At 52.8% G+C, this 25,555-nt stretch overlaps 2 protein-coding genes across 6 annotated transcripts; both read right to left on the reverse strand.

Moving 5' to 3' along the window:
* Nucleotides 1-444: 444 nt before the first annotated feature.
* Tagln (transgelin) lies at nt 445-6,310 on the reverse strand. Of its 2 annotated transcripts, none has more exons than XM_021171839.2 (5): nt 6,245-6,310; nt 2,035-2,226; nt 1,753-1,930; nt 1,300-1,402; nt 445-984 (listed from the first exon to the last, which is right to left on the reverse strand). In XM_021171839.2, exons 2-5 carry the CDS (start codon nt 2,212-2,214, stop codon nt 840-842), a joined length of 606 nt encoding a protein of 201 aa, XP_021027498.1. In that variant the 5' UTR covers nt 2,215-2,226; nt 6,245-6,310; the 3' UTR covers nt 445-839. The 2 variants fall into 2 exon arrangements, with proteins under 2 accessions (XP_021027498.1, XP_021027499.1); XM_021171840.3 differs by lacking the exon at nt 6,245-6,310 and adding an exon at nt 2,864-2,984.
* Nucleotides 6,311-8,133: 1,823 nt separating this feature from the next.
* Nucleotides 8,134-25,250, reverse strand: Sidt2 (SID1 transmembrane family member 2). Of its 4 annotated transcripts, XM_021171292.3 has the most exons (28): nt 24,709-25,250; nt 23,125-23,246; nt 22,749-22,913; nt 22,623-22,668; nt 21,960-22,061; nt 21,769-21,852; nt 20,117-20,216; nt 19,860-19,925; nt 18,473-18,566; nt 18,122-18,174; nt 17,914-17,982; nt 17,280-17,351; nt 17,041-17,112; nt 16,801-16,863; nt 15,966-16,084; nt 15,593-15,666; nt 15,451-15,517; nt 14,902-14,975; nt 14,649-14,772; nt 13,678-13,795; nt 13,147-13,283; nt 12,776-12,884; nt 12,481-12,557; nt 12,284-12,330; nt 11,936-12,041; nt 11,360-11,470; nt 9,668-9,781; nt 8,134-9,577 (listed from the first exon to the last, which is right to left on the reverse strand). In XM_021171292.3, exons 1-28 carry the CDS (start codon nt 24,889-24,891, stop codon nt 9,515-9,517), a joined length of 2,631 nt encoding a protein of 876 aa, XP_021026951.1. In that variant the 5' UTR covers nt 24,892-25,250; the 3' UTR covers nt 8,134-9,514. The 4 variants fall into 4 exon arrangements, with proteins under 4 accessions (XP_021026951.1, XP_021026952.1, XP_021026948.1 ...); XM_021171293.3 differs by lacking the exon at nt 17,914-17,982 and having other exon boundaries at nt 24,709-25,162; XM_021171289.3 differs by lacking the exon at nt 16,801-16,863 and having other exon boundaries at nt 24,709-25,162.
* Between the last annotated feature and the right edge of the window lie 305 nt (nt 25,251-25,555).

Genomic DNA, 25,555 nt, shown 5'->3' on the forward strand with positions numbered 1-25,555 from the left:
CCAGCTGTCTGCCTGACTTTTCCTCCGTTCTTGGCCTTCTCCCCTCCCATCTTCTGAGCTAATTGTTAATATGAATTTTTTAATGCTTAAGATTTGATTTTTACTTTTCAAAGCAACATTTTGTTGAATTTTTTTCTGCACAGCTTTCCAAAATAAAAAGCAGAAGTATAAAAATCCAAACAATTCCACCACTCCCAGTATTCTCTCCTTCTGCCAAACCAGAGCTATGCAGATGGCAGGTCACTCTTCTTCCCCATAGCCTGCTTCCTCTGAAGCTCTGAGCCTGTGGGGCCATAGGAGTCATCCAGAAGCCATGGGCCAGGAACGGATGAGCCCAACATGCTTCCACCCTCAGGGTTCCTGGAATGCTAACAGGAGTGACAAACCAAGCTGCCAGCCAGGCCGGAGAAAAGATGAAGATACATGTATATATATATATATTTATATTTATATTTATATTTTTTCTTTTTTCCTCTTTGAATTTCAACCCAAAAAAATATTCCAGGAAAGGATGTAGAGGCTGGGCTGGGTGTCCTTCAAAGGACATTCGATATTAAGGACAGTGGGCTGGCCTACAGCCAGGCTACCCCAGCCCACTTCTCCCTGCTTACTCCAGGATGAGAGGAACAGTGGAGGTGGGGGTACAGCTGGGAACAGGGGCCAGGGCAGTGGTGGCTCTGGGATAAGATGCTGGGCTGAGGCTAAGGATAGGTGGGAGCTGCCCATGTGCAGTCATCTTTGCCCAGTGACACCTCAGAGCTGTCAGGGCTAAGAACCTACATAGGCATTTGTGAGGCAGGCTAAGCAGGATGCTGCAGCTCAGGGCCAGCCTTCCCTTTCTAACTGATGATCTGCCGGGGTCGCCCATAGCCTGTCATGCCAGCCTGCGAGGCTCCTCGGTTGCTGCCCATTTGAAGGCCAATAACGTGCTTCCCCTCCTGCAGTTGACTGTCTGTGAAGTCCCTCTTATGCTCCTGGGCTTTCCTAGAAGAAAAGGAACCAGGGTAAGGCTTGCTAGAACTTAGTGTTCTCCAACTGTTTCATGATCCCTGCTGCTTCCGTGTTCGACTCCCTTCCCTTCCTGTTTGTCTTCTCTTTTTTCCCCTGAGTTTGGCTCCAGGAGTTAGGGAGCCTGATGGAGCACACGCTGGCAAAGGTAGGAATGCAGAAGTAGGACCTCATTTCCCCTAGTCCAACACCCTTACCTGGGATGTTCCTGGCTCTGCTACACCTGATCTTTACCACAACTGACCAGCCCAAGCCACCCCAACCCCACAAAGAGACCCAGTGAACACATACTTCATAAACCAGTTGGGATCTCCACGGTAGTTTCCATCGTTTTTGGTCACAGCCAAACTGCCCAAAGCCATTAGAGTCCTCTGCACTGCTGCCATATCCTTACCTATAAGGAGAGTGGCCAGGGAGCCAATTTCAGGACCATATAGGCAGTATCTGCCCAGCCTCAAAAATGGTCCAACCAAGAGCGAGTGGCACCAAATCAAGAGGGTTCAAGAGACCCTATTCTAAACCCTAGTGAGTATGGTGTGGTATATATTTTATATTCTAGGATCCAAAACAGGCCCTGTACCCAGAAGGGAAATGCTGTACCACCAAGCTGGTCTGCCTGTAATGTGCTCTCTTGGCATATCCCATTGCTGCTATACACACATCAACAGAGCTGGTTGTAGCTTTTGAAATTCCCTCTCCTTGCTCTCCACTCGCCCACTGGCTCCAGCCCTTTTTTCCTTATACCTTCAAAGAGGTCAACAGTCTGGAACATGTCAGTCTTGATGACTCCATAATCCTCAGCTGCCTTCAAGAATTGAGCCACCTGTTCCATCTGCTTAAAGACCATGGAGGGTGGGTTCTCAGGCACCTTCACTGGCTTCGATCCCTCAGGATACAGGCTGTTCACCAATTTGCTCAGAATCTGCCAGGTACAGAACACAACTGAACACTCAGCTCAGGGGGTCTGTCTCACAGTTTGTAGGGTGGCATACACATCCCTAGATTCCCTTCACAGGGGTCACTCACCACACCATTCTTCAGCCACACCTGGAAGCCCAGGCGCCCACGATCTGGGCGGCCTACATCAGGGCCACACTGCACTACAATCCACTCCACTAGTCGCTCCTCCAGCTCCTCGTCATACTTCTTCTCAATTTTGGACTGCACTTCTCGGCTCATGCCATAGGATGGACCCTTGTTGGCCATGTTGAGGCAAAGCTAAAGCATAGAGAGTGGAGAAAAGAACAAAGAGCCAGCAAGTTGCTTTACTTCATTTGTGCTAAGCAGGCCTTCCACTCTGAGGGGTTCCCATCTACCCTAGACACCATAGCATGACCTAGACCAGCTTTACCCACTTGCTGCAGAGACCCCTCTGAACTTGAACTTCAAAAAACAAGATCTTAGATATTTGTCAGTCTAGAGCAAGAGTCTGTCAACTTTTTATGTAAAAGAGCAGAATAAATATTTTAGACATAAATATTTACAGACCATATGGTCTCTATTGTATGAAAATAGCCTAGCTGATACATAACCAATGTGTGCCAATAAAATTTTGTTTATAAAAACAGATATCAGGCTGCCTTTGGCCTGTGGACTATTTTGACAACCCCTGGCCTAGAGCCAGCCCTCTGTCCCTCATTGCTTGCTTGCTTTCTGCAGTACTGGTGGAACCCAGGGCTTCACATAGAGAGGGAAGTATGCATTGCTAAGCTTTGTCCTCAGCCTGCTCTTTGTTTTATAGTTTGTGTTTTTGTTGGGTTTTCCTCCCCCACTCCCCACCCCCCAGAAAGGGTTGCACTGTCTGGCCTCTACTGTTGTAGAACTCTCCTGTAGACCAGACTGGCCTCCAACTCACAGAGATCTTGCCTGCTTCTGCCTCTTGAGTGCTGGGATTAAAGGCGTGCTTCAACAGAGTCTGGCTTGTTTCATAGTTTTGAGGCAATGTCTCACTAATTTGTACAGGAATGCCTTGAACAGGAAGCCCTGCATCACCCAGGCTGGCTACCAGAGCATTTTTTTTTTTTTTTTTTTTTTTTTTTTGCCAAGACTAGCCAGAAAAGCACTAGAGAGGTTTTCCAGAAGCCATGTCCTCCAAATTCAGCCAGTAGATATCTTTCTCTAGCTACCAGTTGCCACCAAATTTTACCCTCTGACCCAGAAGCCAGAAGAGCAAAGTTCATCCCCCAAAGTTCAGCTGACAAAAGACCTGATAAAGCCACCAGAGTCCAAGGGTTCTCAGAAAGCAGCGACATTCTCAGGGAGACCCAGATGGCAGTGCGCTGTTGTGCCCGTGTGGGCCAGCTCTGACTGTTGCAGCAGTGAGAGAAACCATGCAGTCAAAGTCCTCCAGAGCCGAGAATCTGCTAGCCAGAGCATGGGAAGCCTGGCCTGCATGCCAGCTGTTGCCTCAAAGGCCTATGCCCGGCAGCTCTCTGGGGACCCAGACACGAAGGAAGGCTATAGGAGTAAAGCAGGCAGGTAGGTCCCTGGGTAGATAACAGTCAGGGCTGGAGCCAGACCTAGTCAGCAGGGATACCCAGAGTGGGATGCCATCTGTTGAGGTGTCTGAAGAATTTTGCAAACCAACCCCTGTTTCTGAGAGGTCACTGGTTGAGAGAAAAATTGTGTGAGCATGGAGCAAATGACAGGCTCCCCCACCTCCTTCCCATGAAAGCTGGGACCTTCTCCACGTCACAGCTGTGGAGGTAGTAGGGAGTGGAGCAAACATTACCACATGGCTCTGGTCCCGGGCCAGCTGTCAGACTCTAAACATCTTGCTTTCCCTTCCCCTGTGCTGTCAACCCCCTTCAGTTATGAGTTCTTTGCTTGTGAAGTGGGGCCAAACCTGGAAGATGCAGTCTGTGAACTACAGTGCACTGGAGCTTAATAGAGCTCTTTGAGATGGGGTGTATGTGTGTGCTTTGCAGGGTGGAGGGGAGGTGATACTTTAACCAGTGAGTTTACACAGTAAACTGATCTTCCCTTCTCCAGTTCCCACCACCTTCTCCAAAGCATTCCCCAAGCCCAACACCAACACTGAGAGAAAAAGAAACAGAAAAAACAGAAGACCTCATTGAAATGACAGGCCTACAGGCATCTTACTTCCCTGAGGTGAAGGAAAGGGGACAGTAGACCCGGCTTTCTGAGTACCCTCTCAAGCTACCCTGGAGGACTCAAAAGCCTGGTTTCTGTTGGGAAGTTGTCAACAGCTATTCTCTCCCACACCCCACTGTGTGGCCTGCCCCGCCCCCCAACCACCACCACCAGGAACTGCTGCCACAAGGAACCACAAAAGTCACAGAGTCATGGAGCCAGTTGACAGCGGAGCCCCTTCCTCCTAGCCTCCACTCAGCCTGTCTCAAGCACCTTACAGTTTCCTTCTACTCCTGACTGGGCAGTGGTGGCCCATGCCTTTAATCCCAGCACTTGGGAGGCAGAGGTAGGCGGATCTTCGAGGCCAGCCTGGTTTACAGAGTGAGTTCCAGGACAGCCAGGGCTACACAGAGAAACCCTGTCTCAAAACAAACAAACAAAAAAACCCAAACATCACTAGCCACTAGAGGAAAAGATGGGAGGAGAGTGTCCTTACATGCACTTCTCAGTCTCCAGGAAGTTCTGAACTGCAGGACTAAGAACAAACCGTAGCAACAAGAGCATACACTGCAGCCTTGACATCTGCTAGGTCTGGGTCAGGTCATGCTCTCAGGATTCCAATTGCCCTTCTTCCCAGACTGGTAGGAAGTAGAAAGTCCAAAGAAGGGCTGGAGAGAGGCTAGGCTCACAACCAAAAATACAAGAAAGTCTAGAGAAGTCTCTTTGAGAAGATGCCAGGAGAGCAAATAAAATATATATGTATGTCCAAATGCCATGATGAAATGAATTACTTTGTATGCTAACTTAAAAAAACAAAACAAAACAAAAAAATCACTATGAGAAAAATCAAGCTGTCATCTTAGAGGCAGCGGAGAGGGGAGAGGGATATGAAGGTGGTGGTTTGGCAGCCCACCAGGGTATTTCTAGACAAAAGCTCCAATGCAAAACACCTGCATGATGCGCAGCTTGGATGCCTGTGGCCATCCAGCCCTCCTGTCAGCAAGTAGAGAGGGTAGGCTGTGGAAAGGGGCCTCCATGTAGCAGGCACCCTGGACAACAAGCAGAACCAGAGTATATCTGCCTATGGTACCTCAGCCCATAAAATGACAGTAAAGGTGAGCATTTCTGCATCCCTGAGAGATCTCACCTAAATTCCAGGGACCCAGAAGACCAGTCCTATTATATAGATGTGGCAACATTCCACTGACATCCTTTAGAGAGCCCCAAGGGGAACCACCAAGACCTTTTGGGAGGAACAGGGGTCCCAGGGCTGCCCAGTCCCAGTTCCAAAGCTCCTTCACCTGTCACCTATCTGCCTACAGTGGACTGACCTCCTACTTTCAAACTGGACCGAGCTGCCATGAAAAAGCAAACCTTAGCCGAGCAGTGGTGGCACACGCCTTTAATCCCAGCACTTGGGAGGCAGAGGCAGGTGGATTTCTAAGTTCGAGGCCAGCCTGGTCTACAGAGTGAGTTCCAGGACAGCCAGGGCTACACAGAGAAACCCTGTCTAGAAAAAAAAAAGGAAAGAAAAAAAAAAGAAAGAAAATTAGAAAGAAAAGAGAGAGAGAGAAAGAGAGAAAAGGAAAGGAAAAGAAAAGAAAAGAGAAAAAGGAAAGGAAAGGAAAGAAAAAGTAGGCCCTATCCCAGGCTAGTCTGAAGCATTAAACTTCTGTGGTAGATGGAGCACATGCCTGCCACATATAGTGCCCTGGGGTTTGATCCCTAGCGCTACAAACAAGATCTTTAGTCCTCCACTGTCTGAGGGGGCTACTTCCTGGCTCCCCTGAGTTGCATAAGCCCTGGGGACCATCAGTGGGTCACTGCTTTCCAGAACTTAGGCCCTCACCTTCTTGGAGATCCAAAGATGGAGTTGTTCCCTTGGCCTCATTTGGCACCTCTTTGGGCCTAACACATAGCCCATACACCTATGGGTGGGACAGTGACTGAAATGCGACTCTCCCTCTCACCCCAGTAACTTCCCCATTTATTCTTTTGCCCCAGTCAAATCATCCTAGGCATTTTAACCCGGACTTTTTGTCTAGTCTAACACAGAGAATGGTCTCTAGGGACCCAACTCCACCCATCTAACTGAGCCCACAGCCCTGCACACAGCCCTTCTGCTCCCATGGCTTGCACTTACAAGGCTTGGTCGTTTGTGGACTGGAAGGAGAGTAGCTTCCGCGTCTGGGCTGGGGCAGACGGGCTGGGGCGCCGGCTGGGTGAGGGGTTTAAAGGCCGCCTAGGCAGTGATGTCACCCCTCTGCCGGCCCGCTGGCGCCCCTCCCTGCCCATGGAAGTCTGTTTGGCTCCCCACCCCCGGCCGCCCCACTCACTCCACACAGGCTCCATATTTGGGGAAAGACACCAAGTTGGAGCAGTCTGTCGGGGGCAGCCGGAGACATTCTCTGCATGCTTTGGAGATGCTGCGGGGGTCGGGGCGGGGCGGTGCTGAAGGCGGCGGGGGAAAAACCTTTTATGGGCAGGACCCTGAAACCCTTCCTTGCTTCCCGGACTCGGGTCTGCTCTTTAATGAGAAAGAAAGGGGGAGGCATTCTAGAGTTCGGCCCGACAAAGGAACCTGCAGGGGACAAACAAGCCACCTTCTTGCAAGGCTTTAAAATCGAGTTGGTGGGAACTAGTCTGGACTGCAGCCTGGCTGCATACCAGGCACTATGCAAAGGCCTCCCTTTCACGCTCTGCTTTGTTATGAGATAGCAGTTACCACCCCATTTAACAGTTGAGAAAATTGAGGTTCAAAGTGGCCTTTCCAAGGCTACCAAGTGCGTGGCAGAACGTGGGTCATCCTGCCCATTGGTATGGAATGCTTCTAGCGGGTGCTTCACAAGCGGGTGCCTTGCTCAGCAGCAAGTCAACCCTGACCCCTTCTAGAGCAGTGACAATGGGAGGATGTTTAAGGCCTGGCAAGCCTGGAGACACTAGGGTAAGAGGACTAGGACAGTGTCACCCTCCCTCCCTTCAAAACAGTCATCGTGAAAGATCCTACCACCTCAGAAAGGGTCCCCACTTATCTTGCTTGCCTAGCTTCAGTGGTCTTGGGAAGGGACAGGTGAAAAAGGCTCAGGGTTAGGGTTAAAGACAACTGCTGTCACACCTGATGGTCTGAGTTCAGTACCCAGACCAAACACAGTAGAGACAGAACCAGCTCTCCTCTGACCTATCTGTGCTATGTCTCACACACTCACTGAATGCAACGACTTAAAAGGTAAGGCTTTAGTGGTGTCTCTGAGTCCCGTCACCAATTCTGGGAACCTCAGGAAATGGAGAGAGAGGGAGAGGGAGAAAGGAGTAGAGGAAAGGAGAGAACCCTCAGGCAGAGTCAGTCTCACCCAGGACTGGCTGCAGGCCAGAGAGGTGCAGCCTCAGACGCTCCACCCACTACAGTCAGCCTGGCTGGTTTAAACTATTGGTGCATAGAACTCCAGCACCTCCTTGTGGCATCTGAAGGAAGGGTCATAATAAGCTGGAGCTCCCCTAGAGAGGACACTCGCTTTCCAGCCACTGATTATGTCCTGAATTCACTAGACAGGATTCCCCAAATCCCATCTTTTTTATAATCTAAATAAAAACTCCCTCCTCACTGGGCACACGCCTTTAATCCCACCCAACACTCAGGAGGCAGAGGCAGGCAGATTTCTGAGATCAAGGTCAGCCTGGTCTACAGAGTGGGTTCCAGGACGGCCAGGGCTACACAGAGAAACCCTGTTTCGAAAAACCAAAAACCAAAACCAAAAAAAAACAAAAAAAACCAAAAAAACAAAAACCAAACAAACCTCCTCTTAGGTCCTGCTTGCCATCCATTCCTGAACAGCCTTTAAAACCACACTTTTAGTATCCTGCTCCTGTCAGCAATGCTTGGAGCAAGGGTCATATGTTTACAGAATTAATGGGTGGCTTGGTGGGATCAGGGAAGGTCATTCCCAATGTAGCCATGCACAGAAACGAGACGGGAAGGCCAAAATAAACGGGACATGGAGGCTCCTGCACCTCCCATCAGTAAGACCGCAAATCCCAGGTCTGGTTGTCTTTATTGAATGTACTCGTTCATAGAAAACAATTGCAACCGTAGCATGGAGGAACATAGAACAAAGCTCAGAAACAAAGACCCAGACCTGCCTCTTCTCCCAGCCCAAGAGCTAGAAAAACATGGTGGAGAGAAGGAAACACATTCCTGGGGCCCACTCTTGGCATCTGGAATGGACCTGGTGGAGTGAAGGACAACCAAGGACCAGAGAGGCCAGGGGCCTGGAGCTGGGTGACTCTGTAAACGCCAAGGACCAGAATGGCCAGGGGCCAGAGCTGGGTGACTCTGTAAACGCCAAGGCTCTTAGGCCTACGTTACTAACACAGAACTTGGCTAAATACTGGACGGAAACTCAGAAACCAGCCCTGAGTCCTTTGGTGAGACAGGGCCAAGGACACACAGGGACCTGGCATGTCCCTCCCTTTCCACGACAGGCACTGGGACTCCTGCTCCCGTGAAAGAGGCAAAAGGGACTGTGTGCTTGGCACCGTTCCGTGGCCTCTAGACATTCTTGGGCAGTGTCAATGGCACTGAGAGGCCCCCATTTGGGGCTTGGCAGGACTGAGGGTGTGGAAGGGGACAGTGAGTTGCCACTTCCCACCAACCCTGGTGCTGGCATCATTCTAGTGGCTGGTGGGATGAGGCAGCCTCTGAATTCAGTCCCCGATCAGAAGACTCAACTTGGGCTGGCTCTCACTGCTGAAGAGCCAGCTCCAAGCACAGGTCAGGGAGGAGGGTCGTACCTAGGCCCCTTGCAGGCCTTAGCACCGAAAGCCTGGCACCAGCTGGCCAGCCCCCAAAGTCTCCTCCCTGCATCCGTCCTGGCAGGTCAGAGTGGGCAGTGATAGCAGCCAGCTACAGACCCAGGGAGAGCTTAGGTCCTGGTGATGGACAGAGAATCAGGCACCAGACTGTGGTCCTGGAGCAGAGCATGGGAAGAAGAAAGGGCTGTGTGTCCTAAGCTGAGAGGAGGGAAGGGATGGGCAGAATGCAAGGCATGAAATGGGACAGGACATTGCCTTCCCACCTTCCTCTCCAAAGGGACACATGGAGAGCTAGTGGATAAACAAGACAGATGGACAGACGAGGATCCTGGGGAGGACCCAACACTGAGAAGAAAGCAGCAATTTGGCCAGTGTCTGGGGAATGCGGAGCAGGCCTCCTCCTCCGCAGAGGCAACTGCAAGGCTCAGTGCCACCAGGAACTGTCCTGAGTCAGGCCTGGGCTGGAATCTCGCTGTCTTGCCACGACATCCAATGCTGGGCAGCAGAGCTGGGACTCACACCCGTGGTGTTCTTGTGGCAACTGGCAGGTGATGCAGAGGCAGGGCGCTAGGCCCGTGAGGTGAAGCCTGGACCACAGATGCTGCTAGAAGACATAGATCTTGTCCCGCTGTACAGTGTCCAGGTCGTCATCCAACGTCAGCAAAACCTAAGGGTGGGTGGAGGGTCAGATACTGGGAAGGAGAGGCTGTCTGCTCTACCAGCCCCTCTGCCCTCAGGCCAGGCACATCCCACATACCAGGAAGGACCCAAACATGGCAATGGAGGACAGGAAGTGCCAAATATCGTGGTCATCAAAGAAGTCGAGGAGGATGCAGTCGCGGTTGTGCTCCCTGGACTCTGCGGGGGTTTTCTGGCAGGGGAGAGAGCCAGCAGCCTACTGAGTCTGCTCTGCAGAGACCAGCTCCACACCTGCCTCCAACCCACTCCATGGCACCCCCTGGTCCCTATCAGGAGAGCATCCTGTTCTGGCTCATGCCTCACTCTGGCCCTCCACAGCTAACAATAGCTTTTCTTTTCTTTTTTTTTTTTTTTTTTGGTTTTTCAAGACAGGGTTTCTCTGTATAGCCCTGGCTGTCCCGGAACTCACTTTATAGACCAGGCTGGCCTCGAACTCAGAAATCTGCCTGCCTCTGCCTCCCAAGTGCTGGGATTAAAGGCGTGCACCACCATGCCTGGCTTTTTTTTTTTTTGGTAACAATAGCTTTTCTTAAATACACTGATTCTGCTCCTTCCTTCCTCCTTCCTCCAGACCCATCTTCCCTTTAGAGATGTGGGCAGCAGGCTGTCATTACAGCTTCTACTCAGAAAGCCAGGAGGCCCAGAATCCCCAACTCACTACCTGCCTGGGACTTGGCCTTCAAATTACCTCAGGGTAGGTTTCCCGCCAGTGACTACACCAGGTCATGCTGCGATGCTCCTGTCCCTCCCCGCTCTGCCCACAACCTTGCTGCCACACACATCTTCTGACCCTGTGTCTAGTACATCCTGTGCTGAGGCCACAGACCAAGACACATCTGACCCCATAGAGCGCTAGATCTTTGCCAAGCTCCCGAATCAGTGTGTTCTCACACATCAAAGCTGCCTTAGTCATTCAGCCCTGTGTGACAACAGGGTGAAAGTGCTCAGGTGACACTGCTAGTGCTATGTAGCTCTATCCATGAGACTTTCTGGCCATGAGCAAAGTCTGCCTCCTCCAAGAAGCTCCCAGGCCTCCTGACTTAGAGGGCTCGCTTGCTCGCCATCCTCTCTTCTGCACACTCCACTACCCTGGCTCCACTGCTTTTCATTTCACACATGAGCTGGGTGTGGGGGATGAGCTCGGCGGCAGAGTATGTGCTTACCAAATACAAGGGCAGTTTTGATCCCTGGCCTTAAAACAGAACAAAAACCCAGCGTGAGCTAGCAGTGTCTCTTTTGAATTAGACTGTGAGTCCAATGTCACGTAGGCAGAGGCCATGTTGTGTTCAATTCTATTTTTGTTATGCTTTTTGCTTTTCAAGAGACACGGTTTCTCTGTGTAGCATCTGGCTATTCTGGAACTCACTCTGTAGAGGTTAGCCTCAAACTCAGGGATCCGCCTGCCTCTGCCTCCTGCGTGCTGAAATTAAAGGCGTCCACCACAATGTCCAGCAGAGACTTTCAGTTCTATCTATTATAGTTTGATGCACACCAGGTGTCCTTTGAGGCATTAAAGAAACTGATGTGTCCCACTTCAAACCACAGCTGCTACACACATGCTCTATGCTGGGGAAAAGCCCTGGGCCTCTTTGAAACTCAGCTGCCGTTAAAGTAACAGGTCCAGAGTTCCATGCTGGCAGATTGAGTATCAGGAGGCTTTAGTGACAAGTCACTAGGGAAGGCCTGGCCCAAGGTAGAGAATTCACCACGGGTTAGCTTGCTACGAGCCTGGAGGCTGGCGGCTCCTCACCTGCCATGTGCTCAGTCCCTGGAAGAAGAAGAAGAGTGCGAAGCCCCAGACCACGGAGGTGCAGACGATGCAGAGCAGAGGTATGAGCTTGATCCTCTCGCCGCTCCGGAGCTAAGGGAGGCCCACAGCCGTCAGCCGGGCCGCTGCCCACCTGTGCTCTCTTACCTGGGCCCCTCCCAGGTTTACAGGCTCCACCACAGAGCTCACCCAAGTCTCATGCTGGCAGCCTTGTGTCTTTACCCCGATGCCCACTTTGAACTAGGTATCTATATACCCACATCCCTGAACCAACAAAAGCACTGGCTGGCAGCTCCCTCACATAGTACAACCTGGAGAGCCACTGGGAGGCGCGGGTCCTCAAGGGCCTGGCCTATCACAGGTTCAGGGGACCCAGGCTAGGGGCGTAGCTTGGTGGCAGAGCACAAGCTTAGCAAGCAGCTCCCAGGAGTGTTTACAGGGGAGACTCAAGTCACCCAATCCCCCAAACCTCACTGGCATAGACATATGGACAGAAAGAATCTCCCAGTGCCCCGCTCTGTCCCCATAGAGCAGAGCTGCTCCACCTTTGCCATTCACCTTCATGATGATGTAGAAGGCGAAATAAAGCAGCAGGTTGCAGATGCCAATTGCCAGCAAGTAGGAAGCAAAATCATTGGGGCGCATGATGAGTCCGTATGCAGCCCTGAAAGAAGGGGTGGGTTCTGGGGAGGAGGGAGGGCCACACCTCTGCCCGCACACACCCCCACCATGCTTCATCATTGTTTTGGACTACGTTCAGAGGCTCACAGAAGGTTCTAGAAGCCCAGGGTTCTTTAGCCCCAATTCCTTATGTTCAATGCTTCAAAACTGTCCATAGCCCTTACGTCAGCCACTGGCTGACTATGTCTGTCCCCAGCTAACTCCACAGCCAATGGCCACACTCACAGCGACCAGTTGATAATGTTGCCCATGACCAGAAGCACCATTCGGTCCTGGAGGGAAGCAGAGACACGGGGACTGAGAGGGAGAGAGAGATGGGGAGGGAAGAGGTAGAAGGCTCATGTCAGCCAGTACCCACCCCACGCTGGGTTCTCTGAGGAGGGGAGACAGAGGAGGAAGGAGTTGGGGAGCTGAGCAGGTACCGTGTAAAGGGGCCCGCTGCACTGCCGGATGCAGTCTGTGTAGAGCACGTGGAGGATGCGGCGGAAGATCCCGGAGTCTGCAGTGAGAAGGGGTGGTGCTGACAAGGCATGGCTGAGACTTCAGAGGGCACAGCTCAGTAACACCAGGGAGCACGCTCAATTTCCCACCCAGGGACTCCTCCAGCCCGGTCAAATGGAAGAGACATCAAAGGTCCCCTGTGTCCCCACCACCCCCACCTCCACCCCGCACCTGCCCCGCCCCGTCTGTCCCGCCCTGGGCGTGTGCTGCTCTCACCCAGCTTCCAGCGGCCCATGTAATAGAGCTGAGTGCTGAGGAGCAGGGTGGAGATGATGTGGATGACCGAGAAGACAATCCAGAAGGCCGTGTTCCCTTTGCCAAACACCTGTGGGCAGGCCCACATGAGCGAGGGGCGCAGACGGTACCTGCTCCTGTGTGCTGTGTCTACACCCCTACTAGCACAAGCTGCTGGGTTAGGCTTCCATTACAGAGGGGCCAGAATGGTCCCTTAGGGAAGCAGCAGGATCTCTCCTGCAGTGGAAGCCCAGAAGAGTACACACTCACGGGGTGGGGGTGGGGGTGGGGTGGGTGTTAGGGGGAGGGACGTGCCCTTCCTACGGGGTGTACAGAGTAGACCAGGCCCTCACCACGCCCAGAACGGAGAAGAAGATGACGATGGCCAAGCAGGCATATGCACTGTAGGCACTGGCGTTGATATCTGGGTGCCGCTTCTGGTAGAGCTTCAGCATGCAGAGGCCAGCAATCATGTACATGAAGGAGGTATCTGGGGAGGAACAGGCTGTGAGCTGCAGACACCACAGGGACCCCACACAGAACTCCCAGCCCAGACAATCAAGAGCTCTGGAGTGCCATCAGCAAGCTGAAGGGTCACTGCTTCAGCTCCAGCCCCTTAGCTACCCCTGAATCCTACCACTTGCTAGTCTGTTGTTCACTCAAGTCAAGGACATCTTAGTTTGAGGGTCTCAGTATATGAATACCCAGAAGTTAGGGAGCACTTCCTGAGTTTCTCAGAGTTTCTGTAGGGATGACTGGGAAGAGGCAGCACAGACAGCCATCTTCTAGAATGGGAGCTGCACTCAGAGGCCAGCCTCAGAGCCCACTACTAGCAGCTGGTGACCTGGGACAGCAGATTCAGCCAGACAGGAGGCAGCACTCACCAAACTGGAAGTTGGTGTAGTTGGGGCAGACGTGGTAACAGGCACTAAGTAGCCCCTCCATCATCAGTGCTGTGCCCATGGCATAAAACAGACCAAAGTGTTTGGGGATCCCACACTCCTGTGGGGAGAAAGAGAAGGAAGAGATGTGCAGGTGAGGTGGGAAGAGGAGACCCAAGGGGCGTGGAGAAGGACTGCACTGTGTGGTGAGTGGGTAGCAAGGTGGGTTGTGCAGGGCTGGGCAGAGAGGGCAGGACAAGGTAAGACAGGATAAAACAGCTGAGCAGGGATAGAGCACACAGGGAAAAGCAAGAGTAGATGGGAGCCGGGCGTGGTAGCACACGCCTTTAATCCCAGCACTCGGGAGGCAGAGGCAGGTGGATTTCTTAGTTCGAGGCCAGCCTGGTCTACAAAGTGAGTTCCAGGACAGCCAGGGCTACACAGAAAAACCCTGTCTCGAAAAACCAAAAAAAAAAAAAAAATGTAGATGGGAGAGCAGAAGGCAGAGAGGGCAGGAGAGATGTGGGCAGGGCAGGGCAGACCTGGGCTGGGCAAGGCAGACCTGGGCTGGGCAAGGCAGGACAGGGCAGGGCAGGCAGAACCCATCAGGGTAGGGCAGGGTAGACCTGGACTGGGCTGGGTAGGGCAGAACCCATTAGGGCAGGGCAGGACAGACCTGGGCTGGGAGGGCAGGGCAGATCTGGGCTGAATAGGGCAGGGCAGACCTGGGCTAGGCGGGGCAGGGCAGGGCAGGGCAGATCTGGGCAGGGCAGGGCAGGGCAGGGCAGATCTGGGCTGGGCAGGGCAGGGCTGGACTGGGCTGGGCAGGGCAGGGCAGGGCAGGGCAGGACAGGGCAGATCTGGGCTGGGCAGGGCAGGGCAGGGCAGTGTGGGGCTAGATGGAGCAGAGCTGGACTGGGGGAGGTCAGTCTGCCAGATGGAGGCCGTGCCGTGGTGGGAGGTAGCTGGCTTACCAGAGCATAGAGGTCATTCCGCAGCAGGGCCCGGTTATGATTGATCTCTCGCTGCAGGATGATGAGCAGGAAGAGCAGCCCCAGCAGGATGTACCCCAAGTTGCTGAGGATGTTGTTGAAGGCGCTAGAAGGGACAGAACAGGCTTAGCTGAGACCAGGGCCCTCTTGCCTTTCCTGTATTCTGCCCAGCAGGCTTCACAAAACCCCACCCTGCCTACTGTACCCATCCCTGGGCCTCCAGCACAATCCCCACCTGAGGTTGCCCAGCGGGTGGGCACAGAGGAAGTTGTAGTAGCAGATGTCCTGGTTTCCTGTGACATTCACCACCTGTGTGTGTATGGGGAAGGAGTGTAGCTATGAACATGCCTGACTCAGCAGGGAGCCCATGCCACACACCCTGGGTCCAACTGGCAAAACAAGAGCAGTACCAGCATGGCTGAAGTGTGTACACAGTACCCAGACTGGTACTCCTTATACTGCTAAGGTGGCACGGGCGCCATCGTCCTCTTTATAGATACAGTGACTGAAAACTCCAGAAGTCCTTGCCTCACAGGAAGGGGAAGGAAGTCACACTTAAAAAGTCCTGTGACCTCTGTTTCATAGGGTCCCGCCCAGCTTCATGCTGCCCCCCAAACTGCAGATGAAAAAACTGGAGCTTAGAAGCTCAAGAGTCTCACAGCTAAAGCAGAATTGGGATTTGAAAACTGCTGCCACAACCTATGCTCACTGCAGAGTCCCTGCCTGCAGCGGCTCTGCAGATAAGGCAGAGTTACAGACCAAGACCCACCCCTCGACCTCTCACCGTCTGGTAGGTGATCACCAGCTGCACCACAGGAAGTGCGTAGAAGACCGCAATGGTGGCTATGTTCCTGAGGAGGAAGGGACGAGGTAAGGTTGGCAGGGCCTGAGGAGCTGCCCTACTCGCTAACAGGAGTGCCACTCACCAGAAGTAAATCTGGTACTTTTTCCGCAAAACACGTTTGTCCTTTCGTGCCAGGTCAGCCACACAGAGGTATTGCTGAGGAGAAGCAAGAATGAGCCTCGCTGGACCCCTGATGCCCAGGTTAGGCAGACAAGCCAGAACTCAGTGGGCAGGGTTCTGAGACTCCACACTTCTGTGGTCAAGTATACCAACAAGATCTTCTTAATTAGTCCCAATCTCCCCAGGCCGACCTTCTCCTGGAGTCGGTCCTGCCTGGCCCAGCTCAGTTCTTTTCCCTCTGCCTTCCAAACACAGCACAGCGATTCGCTGCGGGAGCTGCACACAGAGTCCCTTGCTCCAGATCCGTCTGGGCAGGGCAGGGCTATATGTCTCACCTTGGTTCGAATGACGTTTTTGTCTGAGTCGATGTCAGTCAGTGTGTCGTAGTCATCCTCTTCCACGGAGCTCATGGAGTCCAGTCGTGGCCGAGGACCCACTGCATCAAAGGAGCGGTCTAGGTGTGACAAAGGAAAGGGGCTTGGGCCAGCAGGACTGAACACTGGGTCTGCCCCCACCCATCAGAAGCAATGTTGAAATTATTCAACAATGGGGAAGAGGCAAACTGTGGGCCAGAGCTCAGAGCGGTAGAGCAGGTGGCCCAGGTGCTGGCAGGAAATGTACTCCTAGCTCAGCGGGAAGTGGTGGGGAGCTCTGCCGGACCGTGAAGCAGGAGTGACTCGAGCCCTGCTCCACTCCTGGCTCTGATCCAGGCCAAGACACTGAGTGAACCACACACACACTAACAGGATTGAACTTGGCCAATCATGCAGATTAGATGTGCCCAGTCCTGTTGGGTTCTGAGAAGACATGCCACGGCCACCCCTGAGGTCCTAGTACATAGACAAGGGCTTGAGGAAAAAACACCTCTCTACCTCCAGAAGCCTCCTCCTGTCACCTCACCTGGCCAAAGCCCCTTGGTGACACCCAGATCCAGGATCCCTTGGCCAGCACACCAGGGAGGGAGGATACTGACAAGAGGACACTGAGGTGGGACACTGATGGTGGCCAGTGGCTATCTTTCTCAGAAGACCATGGGCTGGCACAGATGGCACTTGCTAGGAAAGCCATGCACTAAGCATCTTTCTGGTCCCAGAGGCGGCCAGTTCCATGGACTGACCATCCTGGCAGGAATTGATTGGCAGGGCAGCCCTACCCCCTCCCCACATCTACCCATGGCAATGCACAGCTGCCGCATCTGGCCAGAGGGAAGGCGCCGCTTGAACTGGTCGTGCCCTTGAAAGGAAAGGGAAAGTTACAGGGGAACCGAGTCCATGGAGCAGAGAGGGAGATGGGGCGGAAGAGCAGCCCTTCCCTGGTTCCAGCAAATGGCAGAGAGGCAACCGCCCACCAGGAAACTCCACCTAGTCAACAGCAGCCCTATCGTGCATCCCCCCTGCCTGGCCCACTCACCCTGGTAACTGTAGGAGAGGTCCCCTGAACCTGTGCTTTCAACCAACCCGTCAGTGGATCCGGAACCATTTTCTGCAAGCAGGAATAGGTGGTGAGGCAAGAAGGAGTGACCTCAGGACAAGAGACCCTAGATCTGCTCCTAAGGACTTCGGAGCAGCTGCAAGGGCACAGTCGTCATGAGTGGCGGCACAGGGAGCTGTGGCTGGGCATGGGCAAACACAGTCCTGACTGAAACGTACCAAAGGAGCCATAGTTGTAACCCTCGTAAGGGGCACTGCCAGGAAATGAATCAGCCAAGACCCGAGCGTGACCTGTAATGAGGAGGCTTGTGAGCAAGGGGAGGGGGGAAAGGAGAACCTAGGAAAGACAGCCAGAAGAGCCATGCCAGCAGTAAGAGAAACACAGATCCCCAAACCCATTGAACCCTCACAATTACGTCACTCCAAGCAAGTGTGACACCCTGTGTCCTCTTAGAAAAGGGGACAACCAGACATGGTGGTTCATGCTTGTAACCCCAGCACTCTCGCCTGGCTAAGATAGGAAGACTGCTATACGTTTAGGCCAGCCTGGGCTACATATTCAGTTTCAGCCTACTCTGGGCTATGAATGAGATCTTGTCTAAAAACTTAAAAAAAGAAAACACAGAGAGAGGACAGTCAAGGAACTAAGCCATCTAAGCCATCAAGGAAGACGCTATCTGTGCCCAGGTCCTCCCTAGGAAGCGCCTACGCTTCAGGTTCCGCCCCTAGACAGCAGCTCCTCTGCCCACAGCGCCTGGAGCTTACCAAGGAGAGAAGCTGAGAGAGAGGTCCAAGCAGGAGGGAGGGCAGAGAGAAGTGATGGGAGAGAGAGAGAGAATTGGAAGTTAACAACCTGAGGCTGGGCCGCACTGCCTGAGACATAGGGCAGTTTCCTGGTGTCTATGGAGGGGTGAGCCAAGGCCTGGTTCCAGTTGTGAAATGTTACTCCTAGGCCGAACATAAAGAAGCCACCAACCCACCCTCTTCTGACCATTCCCCTACCCATCCCAGCTCCCATCTCCCCACAACAGATCCAGCCAGCCCCTGTCCCCTGCAGATACCACTTTCTGGGCAGGCTCGGTCTATGGCCACCAGCAAGGTCTTCTTCCTTTGCCTGCAGGAATTCAGGGGACAACTGAGGCAGGATGAGGCCTCACCCTAGGCCAGACTAACCTTCCTTCTATCCTCTCTACCCACCCTGATCCTGAATTCCTCCACACCAGGAGTAACAGGGTGTTCCCAGCTTGGGGAGGAGCAATGGCATGAGCCTGTTTTACAAAGAAATGGTTCATAGACCACAGATCCCAACAAGAACAAGATCACCCTGGGCCAGCTAGGATCCCACTATTCTCTCTCCCATGCCCTCAGCCCAACGCCCCAGAGCAGGGAACAGTCCAGCAGTTCCACCTCACCTCCAGTTCTCCCAACAGGCCAGCAGCACAGTCAGCAGGTAGAAGGACAGGAATATGCCCAGGCAAAAGAGCATCCCACCAACATAGGCCTCAGCTACAGGGAGGGGAACAAGATGAATGTGTCAAGAATACAGAAGCCCTCCCCATATCGCCTCTGGATGCCCAGGGACCTCTGAGATCTGGCCAACCCCTCTCCTGAAGGCGATGCCCAGACAGTATGAATATCTGGCTATAGGTCAACACACCAGACTCTGGCACAAGCCTACCTGCTCATGGTGTTCCTAAGCCTTTCTCTCCTACTTGGAGTCAACTCCATGTGGACCTAAGCTTCAAACTACAGCTCAAGAGACGGTGCCCTCGACAGCCACACAGTGACCTGGCCTTTGCTCATCCCAGCTCTCTGTACCCTACACAGCCCTCCTGGCCCCCTCCTTCCTAAGAGCTGCACTGCTAGCACACACCAGGGCTCAGTAAGTACTGAGTCCCCTTTCTAGCACAAGCCCTAATTTGGCTCTTTTGTTTTTAACTAATTAATTGACTTAGTGTGAGTTGGGTTTATAATCGCATGTTTAAGATGCATTTATTTGTATTCTATGTGTGGGTACTCTGCCCGCATGTTTAAGATGCATCTATGTTTATTGTATGTGTGCATACTCTGCCCGCATGTATGTATGTATGTGTATCGCCCATGGGAGCCTGTGGAAGGCAAAGGATCAGATCCCTTGGAACCAGAGTTACAGGTGACTTGTGAGCTGCCACGTGGGTGCTGTGGAATAACACCTGGATCCTCTGGAGAATCACCCAGGGTTCTTAACAGCTGAGCCATTTCTCCAGCCTTGGTTAGGTTTTTTTTTTTTTTTTTTGAGACAAGGTCTCATATTCAAATTGGCTTTGACCTCATGTATAAGGAAGGGTGAGTCTGGGCTATGATCTTGTCTTTACCTCCCAACGCTGGGATTAAAGAGGGTATGCCACCATGCCCGGCTCCTTAGAGTCCACAGTTTAGAAAGGATTCCACTGAAAGAGTTAATAGACATTGCTCAGCACTGACTAGGGGCCCAATACTCTGGGCTAAGCCTCACAACCGAATGTATCCAATGGGATAGATCTTCTACTTCTGTCACAGAGACAGGGCACAGATTCCTCTGCTAAGAGGCAGGGTGTCACTGAGATCTTGCTCGTCAGTTTGGCCATGGACCCTGTCCCAAATTACACAGGGATCACCTTCGACGTCTCTCTGGTTGGAAGCCTGCTTGCTGGTGTCCCAGCTCCTGCTGGGTAGGAGGGTCCTCGCCACTCCTCCCATTCTGAGAACAGCTGCTTTTTCTTGGGTCTGAGAGGAAGCCTGAGGGAGCTTTTCCCATCACACTCAGGTGCCCACACTTACATGTGACAGCCTGAGAGACCAGCACTGACAGGGTTTTCTGACGGTGCCCTTGATCCACTGGCTCATCTGGAAGTAAAATGTCAAAGTGGAAAAGAAGTCATTGCTGGGAGTTGAGCTAGGGCTGATGGAGCCAGGCCTTGGCGAGTCTAGGACCCCAGGCTTGTGTCCCAGTGGATCCACCAACAGCCACATGGTCCTTTCTATCTCCCGGGATGCCATTGAGCCTGATCCATCCCAAACCAGTACATGAAACATACCTTCCACAAAAGGGTAGAAGGGCAAGGACCCTCCGCAGGCCTGGTCCTCAGTCTTCACTACCACCACCACATAAAAGCTGTTGCTGGGGAAGTCTTTCCGCTGCCGGAGGAAAAGGAGGAGGAAGAGGATGGGGATGCTGGTGAACATCACTGTTGCCGTCTTTTTCTGAATATGAACTTTGGACCAGAAGCTACAAGCCTCTTTCTAGATATAGTTTTACCCAATTCTTACATAGATCCCTTGCCTCACACTTCTGTGATGCTGATGATCTAATACACAGCCTCTCAACTGCCAGGCAGGTGCTCTACCACTGAGCTGCACCCACGGGAGAGGAGCTGCTATTATCTTTGTCAAACGGGCCTTGAGAAGTTAGGGCCCAAACCCATATCCACACTACAGCCTAGTGAACAAGTGAGCACGTATGCGGTCCACACAGCTTGTCCTGTTCACCAGCCAGAGATGGCCCTACTCACATGTACCAGAGAACACAGGAGCAGGATGCAGGGGTGGTAAAAGATTAGCAACAGTAGAATGTTTCTGAACGCACGACAACCGAAAATCATTCAAAATCAAATGCACACTGCATCCAAGGCGCTTCTAAAAGCACTCAGCCATGTTGTTATCAGGTGGTGTCACCTCAGCCCTGATTCTGAACACACATGTGCTCTTTGTACCATGTATGCCATCACAGCACACGACGCCAAGGAACACTGTCTGAAACTCAGCTGGAATGCTAAAGTACTGCACACGCTGAAATGCAGGGTGTTTACTGCACACCCCAAGTTTTCTGCTCTCACAGAAACCTTCAGTAATGGAAAAAAAAAGCCTTGGTGTTTTCCTACTGCCCGGTCTCAAGCACATGGGGATAAAATCAATGCACCTTGGCCTTCCTGGATTGTGTTAGGTAAGGATGTCTGGTTTAAATAATTGTTCTGAATTCCCAAAGGACTCAATGAGATTTGATTTGGGATTACGACAAGATTTTTAACAATTTTCTTTTTTAAAACGTCTCACGAATTTGCACGCCATCTCTGCACAGGGGGGCACGCTAATAGTCTATACCATTCCAACTTCAGTGTCTGTGTTGCTGAAGAGAGAACTCAGCAGTTTCTAAAATGGCCCTAAAAGTGTTTCTGCCACGTGGTACCATACGCTGATGCAAAGTGGCACCCTCAACACTGATCATTATAAAACAAAAATATGGTTTCGAAGTAAATCTCTGCTGCTCTCTTGTAGCATATCTGGCCGGTACCTCCACGTTATATCTGAGTAAAAGCCTTTGCCGATTTAAAAAAACAAAACAAAAACAAAATTAAGAGCTAGTGACATGGTTCAGTGGAGAAAAGTTTCTCAGGCAGCACAGGGTCACAGTGAAAAAGTTTAAGAATCTTTTTTTTTTTTTTTTTTCGAGACAGGGTTTCTCTGTATAGCCCTGGCTGTCCTGGAACTCACTTTATAGACCAGGCTGGCCTCGAACTCAGAAATCCGCCTGCCTCTGCCTCCCGAGTGCTGGGACTAAAGGCGTACGCCACCACGCCCGGCAAGTTTAAGAATCTTAAGGCAGGAATGGGGACAAGGACAGGGCGTGGAAAGGCATCTACTTCAACAGCCAGCCCCGTCCTTCCCTCAGAAGGGCGCATGCATTTCCTACCTGCACAGTGATGGCTGCCTTCTTAGTCATCGTCTGGTACATGCCGATGAAGGCTACATTGTTGTCCAGATCATAGACAGGGCACTGCGGAGGACAGAAGGAAGAGGCAGATGGATGGGGAACTGGGCCCTATCCCCTTTGCTAATGTCCCAACTACTTTCTGGTGGAGGATAAAATGACAGACAGCTTACCAGGACATCTTGGATGGAAATGACTGAGCAGGGGAAGGCCTTCTTGGAGGTCACCTTGACAATTACGGAGTCCACACCATCAGGAAACTCGTATTTGAAGTACTGAGAACATAGGTAGGGAGAGTGTCATCTCAGTAGGGTGCTCTCTCTGCCCCTCCGAAGGGATCTGTCTCCTCCAAGGGAGGTTTCAGAATCTTCTTGGCTCAGACAATGAAGCTACCCGGGGAGAAGAGCCTTGACTGTGAACATCCCAGTCCTGCATGTCCCTGAGCACCGATATCCTGCGTGTCAGCTGGGCACACAGGACTGTGCCTGAGAGGCAGAGTAGGAAAGTCAGTGAGCAGACCCTGTCACTGCACTGTCCCTGCCTGTCTATCCACACAGGAGCTCCGAGAGTCCCAGCCTAGAGACAGAATTAATTGCTAGTCCTAGCAATTCTGTACCTACTCCTGCTCTCATGTCCAAATCTCCCCCAATTTTCTTTTTTGTTGTTGTCGCTATCTTGAGACAAGGTTTCTCTGTGTAACCTTGGTGACTTAGAACTCACTATGTAGACTAAGCTGCCTTTGAACTCAAGAAACCCACCTGACTCCCAAATGCTAGGATCAAAGGCATGTGTGATCACGTCAGGCTGAGGAACGCCATTTTGATAAGGGATTTTACCTGGGGCTGGGCCGCAGTGGTGTTAAAGGTAAAGAGCTCTCCAGTCCTACAGGGAAGAGAAGAAGCCTACTCTCAGCACTTGGGAAGAGGCAGAGGCTGTAAGGTCCCCTCTCTTACCCTCAATACCTGAGCACAAAATTGTCCACACGGTTGACTCGGAGCTGGTAAGTGGTATTGACGGGTGACAGGGTAGACACATCCACATAGAAAAACTGGATCTCAGACTCATTCTTGGTGGGGGGCTGACACAGAGTTCGTTCAACTTTTTGGTAGAGGTACTTACGCTGATATCTATGGTCCAAGACAGAGAAGAGTGTGACTAGTCCCAGCCAGCCTGAGTTCTTCCTATCAGGTCCCCATATTTCCCATTCCCTGGGTTGACAAAGTTACCCTCCTGCCACTGGGCTCAGGGAGAAGGGAGAAAAACAAAAAGGTTCCCCGGGTGAGGGTCCCTGAAAACCTGGTAAGGATGCCCCTCCCTACATCCCCAGGTCTTACTCACAGTCCTCGAAGGATTAGGGGCACCTGGAAGGACACAACAGCCTCCTTCTGGCGGACCACGAACAGCAAAGGCGCCCCTTTCTGCTTGTTCAGGACATTCACAGACACTCGCACACCCTCGGTCTGCAGAGAAGGAGGCATCCTCTTTCAAACTCAGCCCTCTGTTCCTCAAACACATGACTCTACAGACTGCAGGCTGAGCTCTGCCCTGTGCCGTCCATCCTGGCCAGCCAGGACACTCTCTGTGCTTCTCCTTGTGAGGGAACAGGCCGAGTTTCTAGAAGGGACTGACACTGTCCGGTCTGAGGCTTGAAGAAGCTCGCTCTTGGGAGACACAGGTATACAGAGCAGCAGAACCCGGGCAACATCAAGGATATGCAGCGGAGACCTTAGAAGGTTCCAGGATAGCCCACATGCACACACATGTTATATACACGTGTCTACACAAGTCCCTGTGCACACACTGTCACGGGAAAGCAAGACGTGCCCTCAATCTTCTTCCTCATGAACTAGGAAAGCAGCAAGAAGCTCCGGTTCCACTGCTACTCTGGAGGCCAGAGCCCTGTAGGGAGGGGTGTAGGTAACTGTGTCGAAATACAAGTTGTCTCTCTAGTTCTGACCATGGGCCAAACTCTGAAGTGACTTTCCATCTGAACCTCGATTCACCCTCTCTAAGAAAATAAATAAGTAAATAACCCACCCTCTCTGCTGTGGACAAAGCTACACAGGACAGTGGGCGTTTAAAAGTGAAGAAATCACAACTGCAGACATCTTGTTACTAGGCTGCTGCTGAAACCAAATCTAGGTTTCCCTGAGGGGTAGGTGCCACTTCCGGGATGATCCTGGATATGGGACTCAAAGGGGGAGATCAGACTTCAAGGAAATGGATCCTGATGGTAGATCGTGGCCTGCCAGAAACCAAACTCCTCTCCCTCCCAAAGAAAGCCTCAGGTGCCTCCTCAACTCCAGTGCTTCAGAATCCAGATTGGGCCTTGGAGAAAGAGCAAGAGAGCTAGGCAGGAGGCCACACAGCCAGGCAGCAAGAATCTCCCAGGCTGTGCTCTTCCTGGGCCCAGCTCCGCGCCAGCCTTCTACTTTCACTACTGGGGAGAAATGAGTAAGAAGTCGGAGACAGTTCTGTCTTAGAAACAAACTCCCTTTTCTCTTGCCACTCAGCCTCGGAGGGCCTTATCTTGTCCCTTCAACTTACAAGGCCAGCTGGCTTTCTGAGGCAAGGAGGTCTGTCTCCTTCAACTCCCTGTGACCGAGCTCTTTCAATTCTAAGTTGGCCCATCTGGAGTTGTCTGAGCCACGCAAGGCTGGGAGCCTGTTTTCCCCTCACCCCGACCTCACAGACTGAGAGCCAGATTGAGAGCCAGGTCACGGAGCAGACCAGACCGGTCCTGATCACAGCTGGTGGCAGGGAACTTCCCAAGCTGCCCAGCTGGAGCTGCCCGGGAATGCTGGTGGAAACCAGGTCTTGGCAGGGGGAGGGCGGCTCAATGGCTGGCGGAGAGGACAGGGGCAGCATCAAGTCCAGGCCGGGCGCCCACCCGCTCGGCCGCCCGTGGGGTCCCGCGCTCACCCGGTTGCGGGTCACGGTGTGGTTGAAGGTGTAGATGTTGACCAGCTCGCTGTTGACGTCGTCCGCGTAGGTGCGCTCAAACTCCGCGTCTTTCTGCGAGACGTTCTTGGGCCCCAGGGCCCCCAGGTGGCTCTCGACGGAGGCCACCAAGAGCACGCACAAGGGCAGACGCCAGGCGATCATGGCCCGGGACGGCGGGGATTGGCGACGGGACGGCGACCGGGCGCGTTGCGGCTGCCGCAGCAGCTTCCAGCATCTCACCGGGACCAGAACTTTAACCCCGGCCTCAGATAGGACGCGTCCCCTCCCTGGAGCCGCTCCTGGGCCTCGTGCGGATCCCGACTCGCGAGGGCGGCACCGCGACCCGCAACCCCAGCCCGGCCCAGCCCGGCTGGAGACTCGGCGTCCGCTCGCGCCCGGAGAGCCGAGGCGGCGGTGGCCCTGGCCCGAAGGCTTCCCGGACGCGGGCCCTTTAAGGGCGGCGGACGCGGCGCAGAACTCGGAGCCACCAGGAGCTGCGCCGCGGTAAACAGCGGGCTGCGCCCGCCCGCTTACGTCATGGGAAACCGACACGGATTTAAAGGGCCAGGCCGCCTCTACTTCCCACGCAGCCGTCGCCGCCTCCTTCCTTCGCCGTCCTGTGAGCGTCTGGAGTGGGTTTTCCACGAAGGATCACTAAGTATTGCATTCTTGCTTTTGTGGTCCGCGTTTTTTTTTTTTTTTTTGGCTTTTTGAGACGGCTCACATAACTCAGGCTGGTCTAGAACTGGTCGTGTAAGTTTGGAGAGTCTTGAATGCCTGATCCTCCTCCCACCTCTATTGCTGGGTGTTGGCATTGCTGGCAAGA

This window comes from Mus caroli, unplaced genomic scaffold (assembly GCF_978045245.1).
Source record: "Mus caroli unplaced genomic scaffold, Mus_caroli_1 scaffold_11, whole genome shotgun sequence".
In the NCBI taxonomy this organism is placed as follows: Eukaryota; Metazoa; Chordata; class Mammalia; order Rodentia; family Muridae; genus Mus; species Mus caroli.

Bases quoted from the DNA above. Each gene is read 5' to 3' on its own strand.
- Tagln (XM_021171839.2), bottom strand. From the start codon at position 2,214: ATGGCCAACAAGGGTCCATCCTATGGCATGAGCCGAGAAGTGCAGTCC. The intron at 1,931-2,034 runs GTGAGTGACCCC...TGTACCTGGCAG, and splicing joins TGTGGCTGAAGAATGGTGTG to ATTCTGAGCAAATTGGTGAA. The intron at 1,403-1,752 runs GTATAAGGAAAA...CTCTCCTTATAG, and splicing joins GACTGTTGACCTCTTTGAAG to GTAAGGATATGGCAGCAGTG.
- Sidt2 (XM_021171292.3), bottom strand. From the start codon at position 24,891: ATGATCGCCTGGCGTCTGCCCTTGTGCGTGCTCTTGGTGGCCTCCGTC. The intron at 13,796-14,648 runs GTAAGCCAGCTA...TTCTCCCCACAG, and splicing joins GGAATGACCTCTATGCTCTG to GAGTGTGGGATCCCCAAACA. The intron at 9,578-9,667 runs GTATGTGGGATG...ACCCACCCTTAG, and splicing joins CCATGTTTGGGTCCTTCCTG to GTTTTGCTGACGTTGGATGA.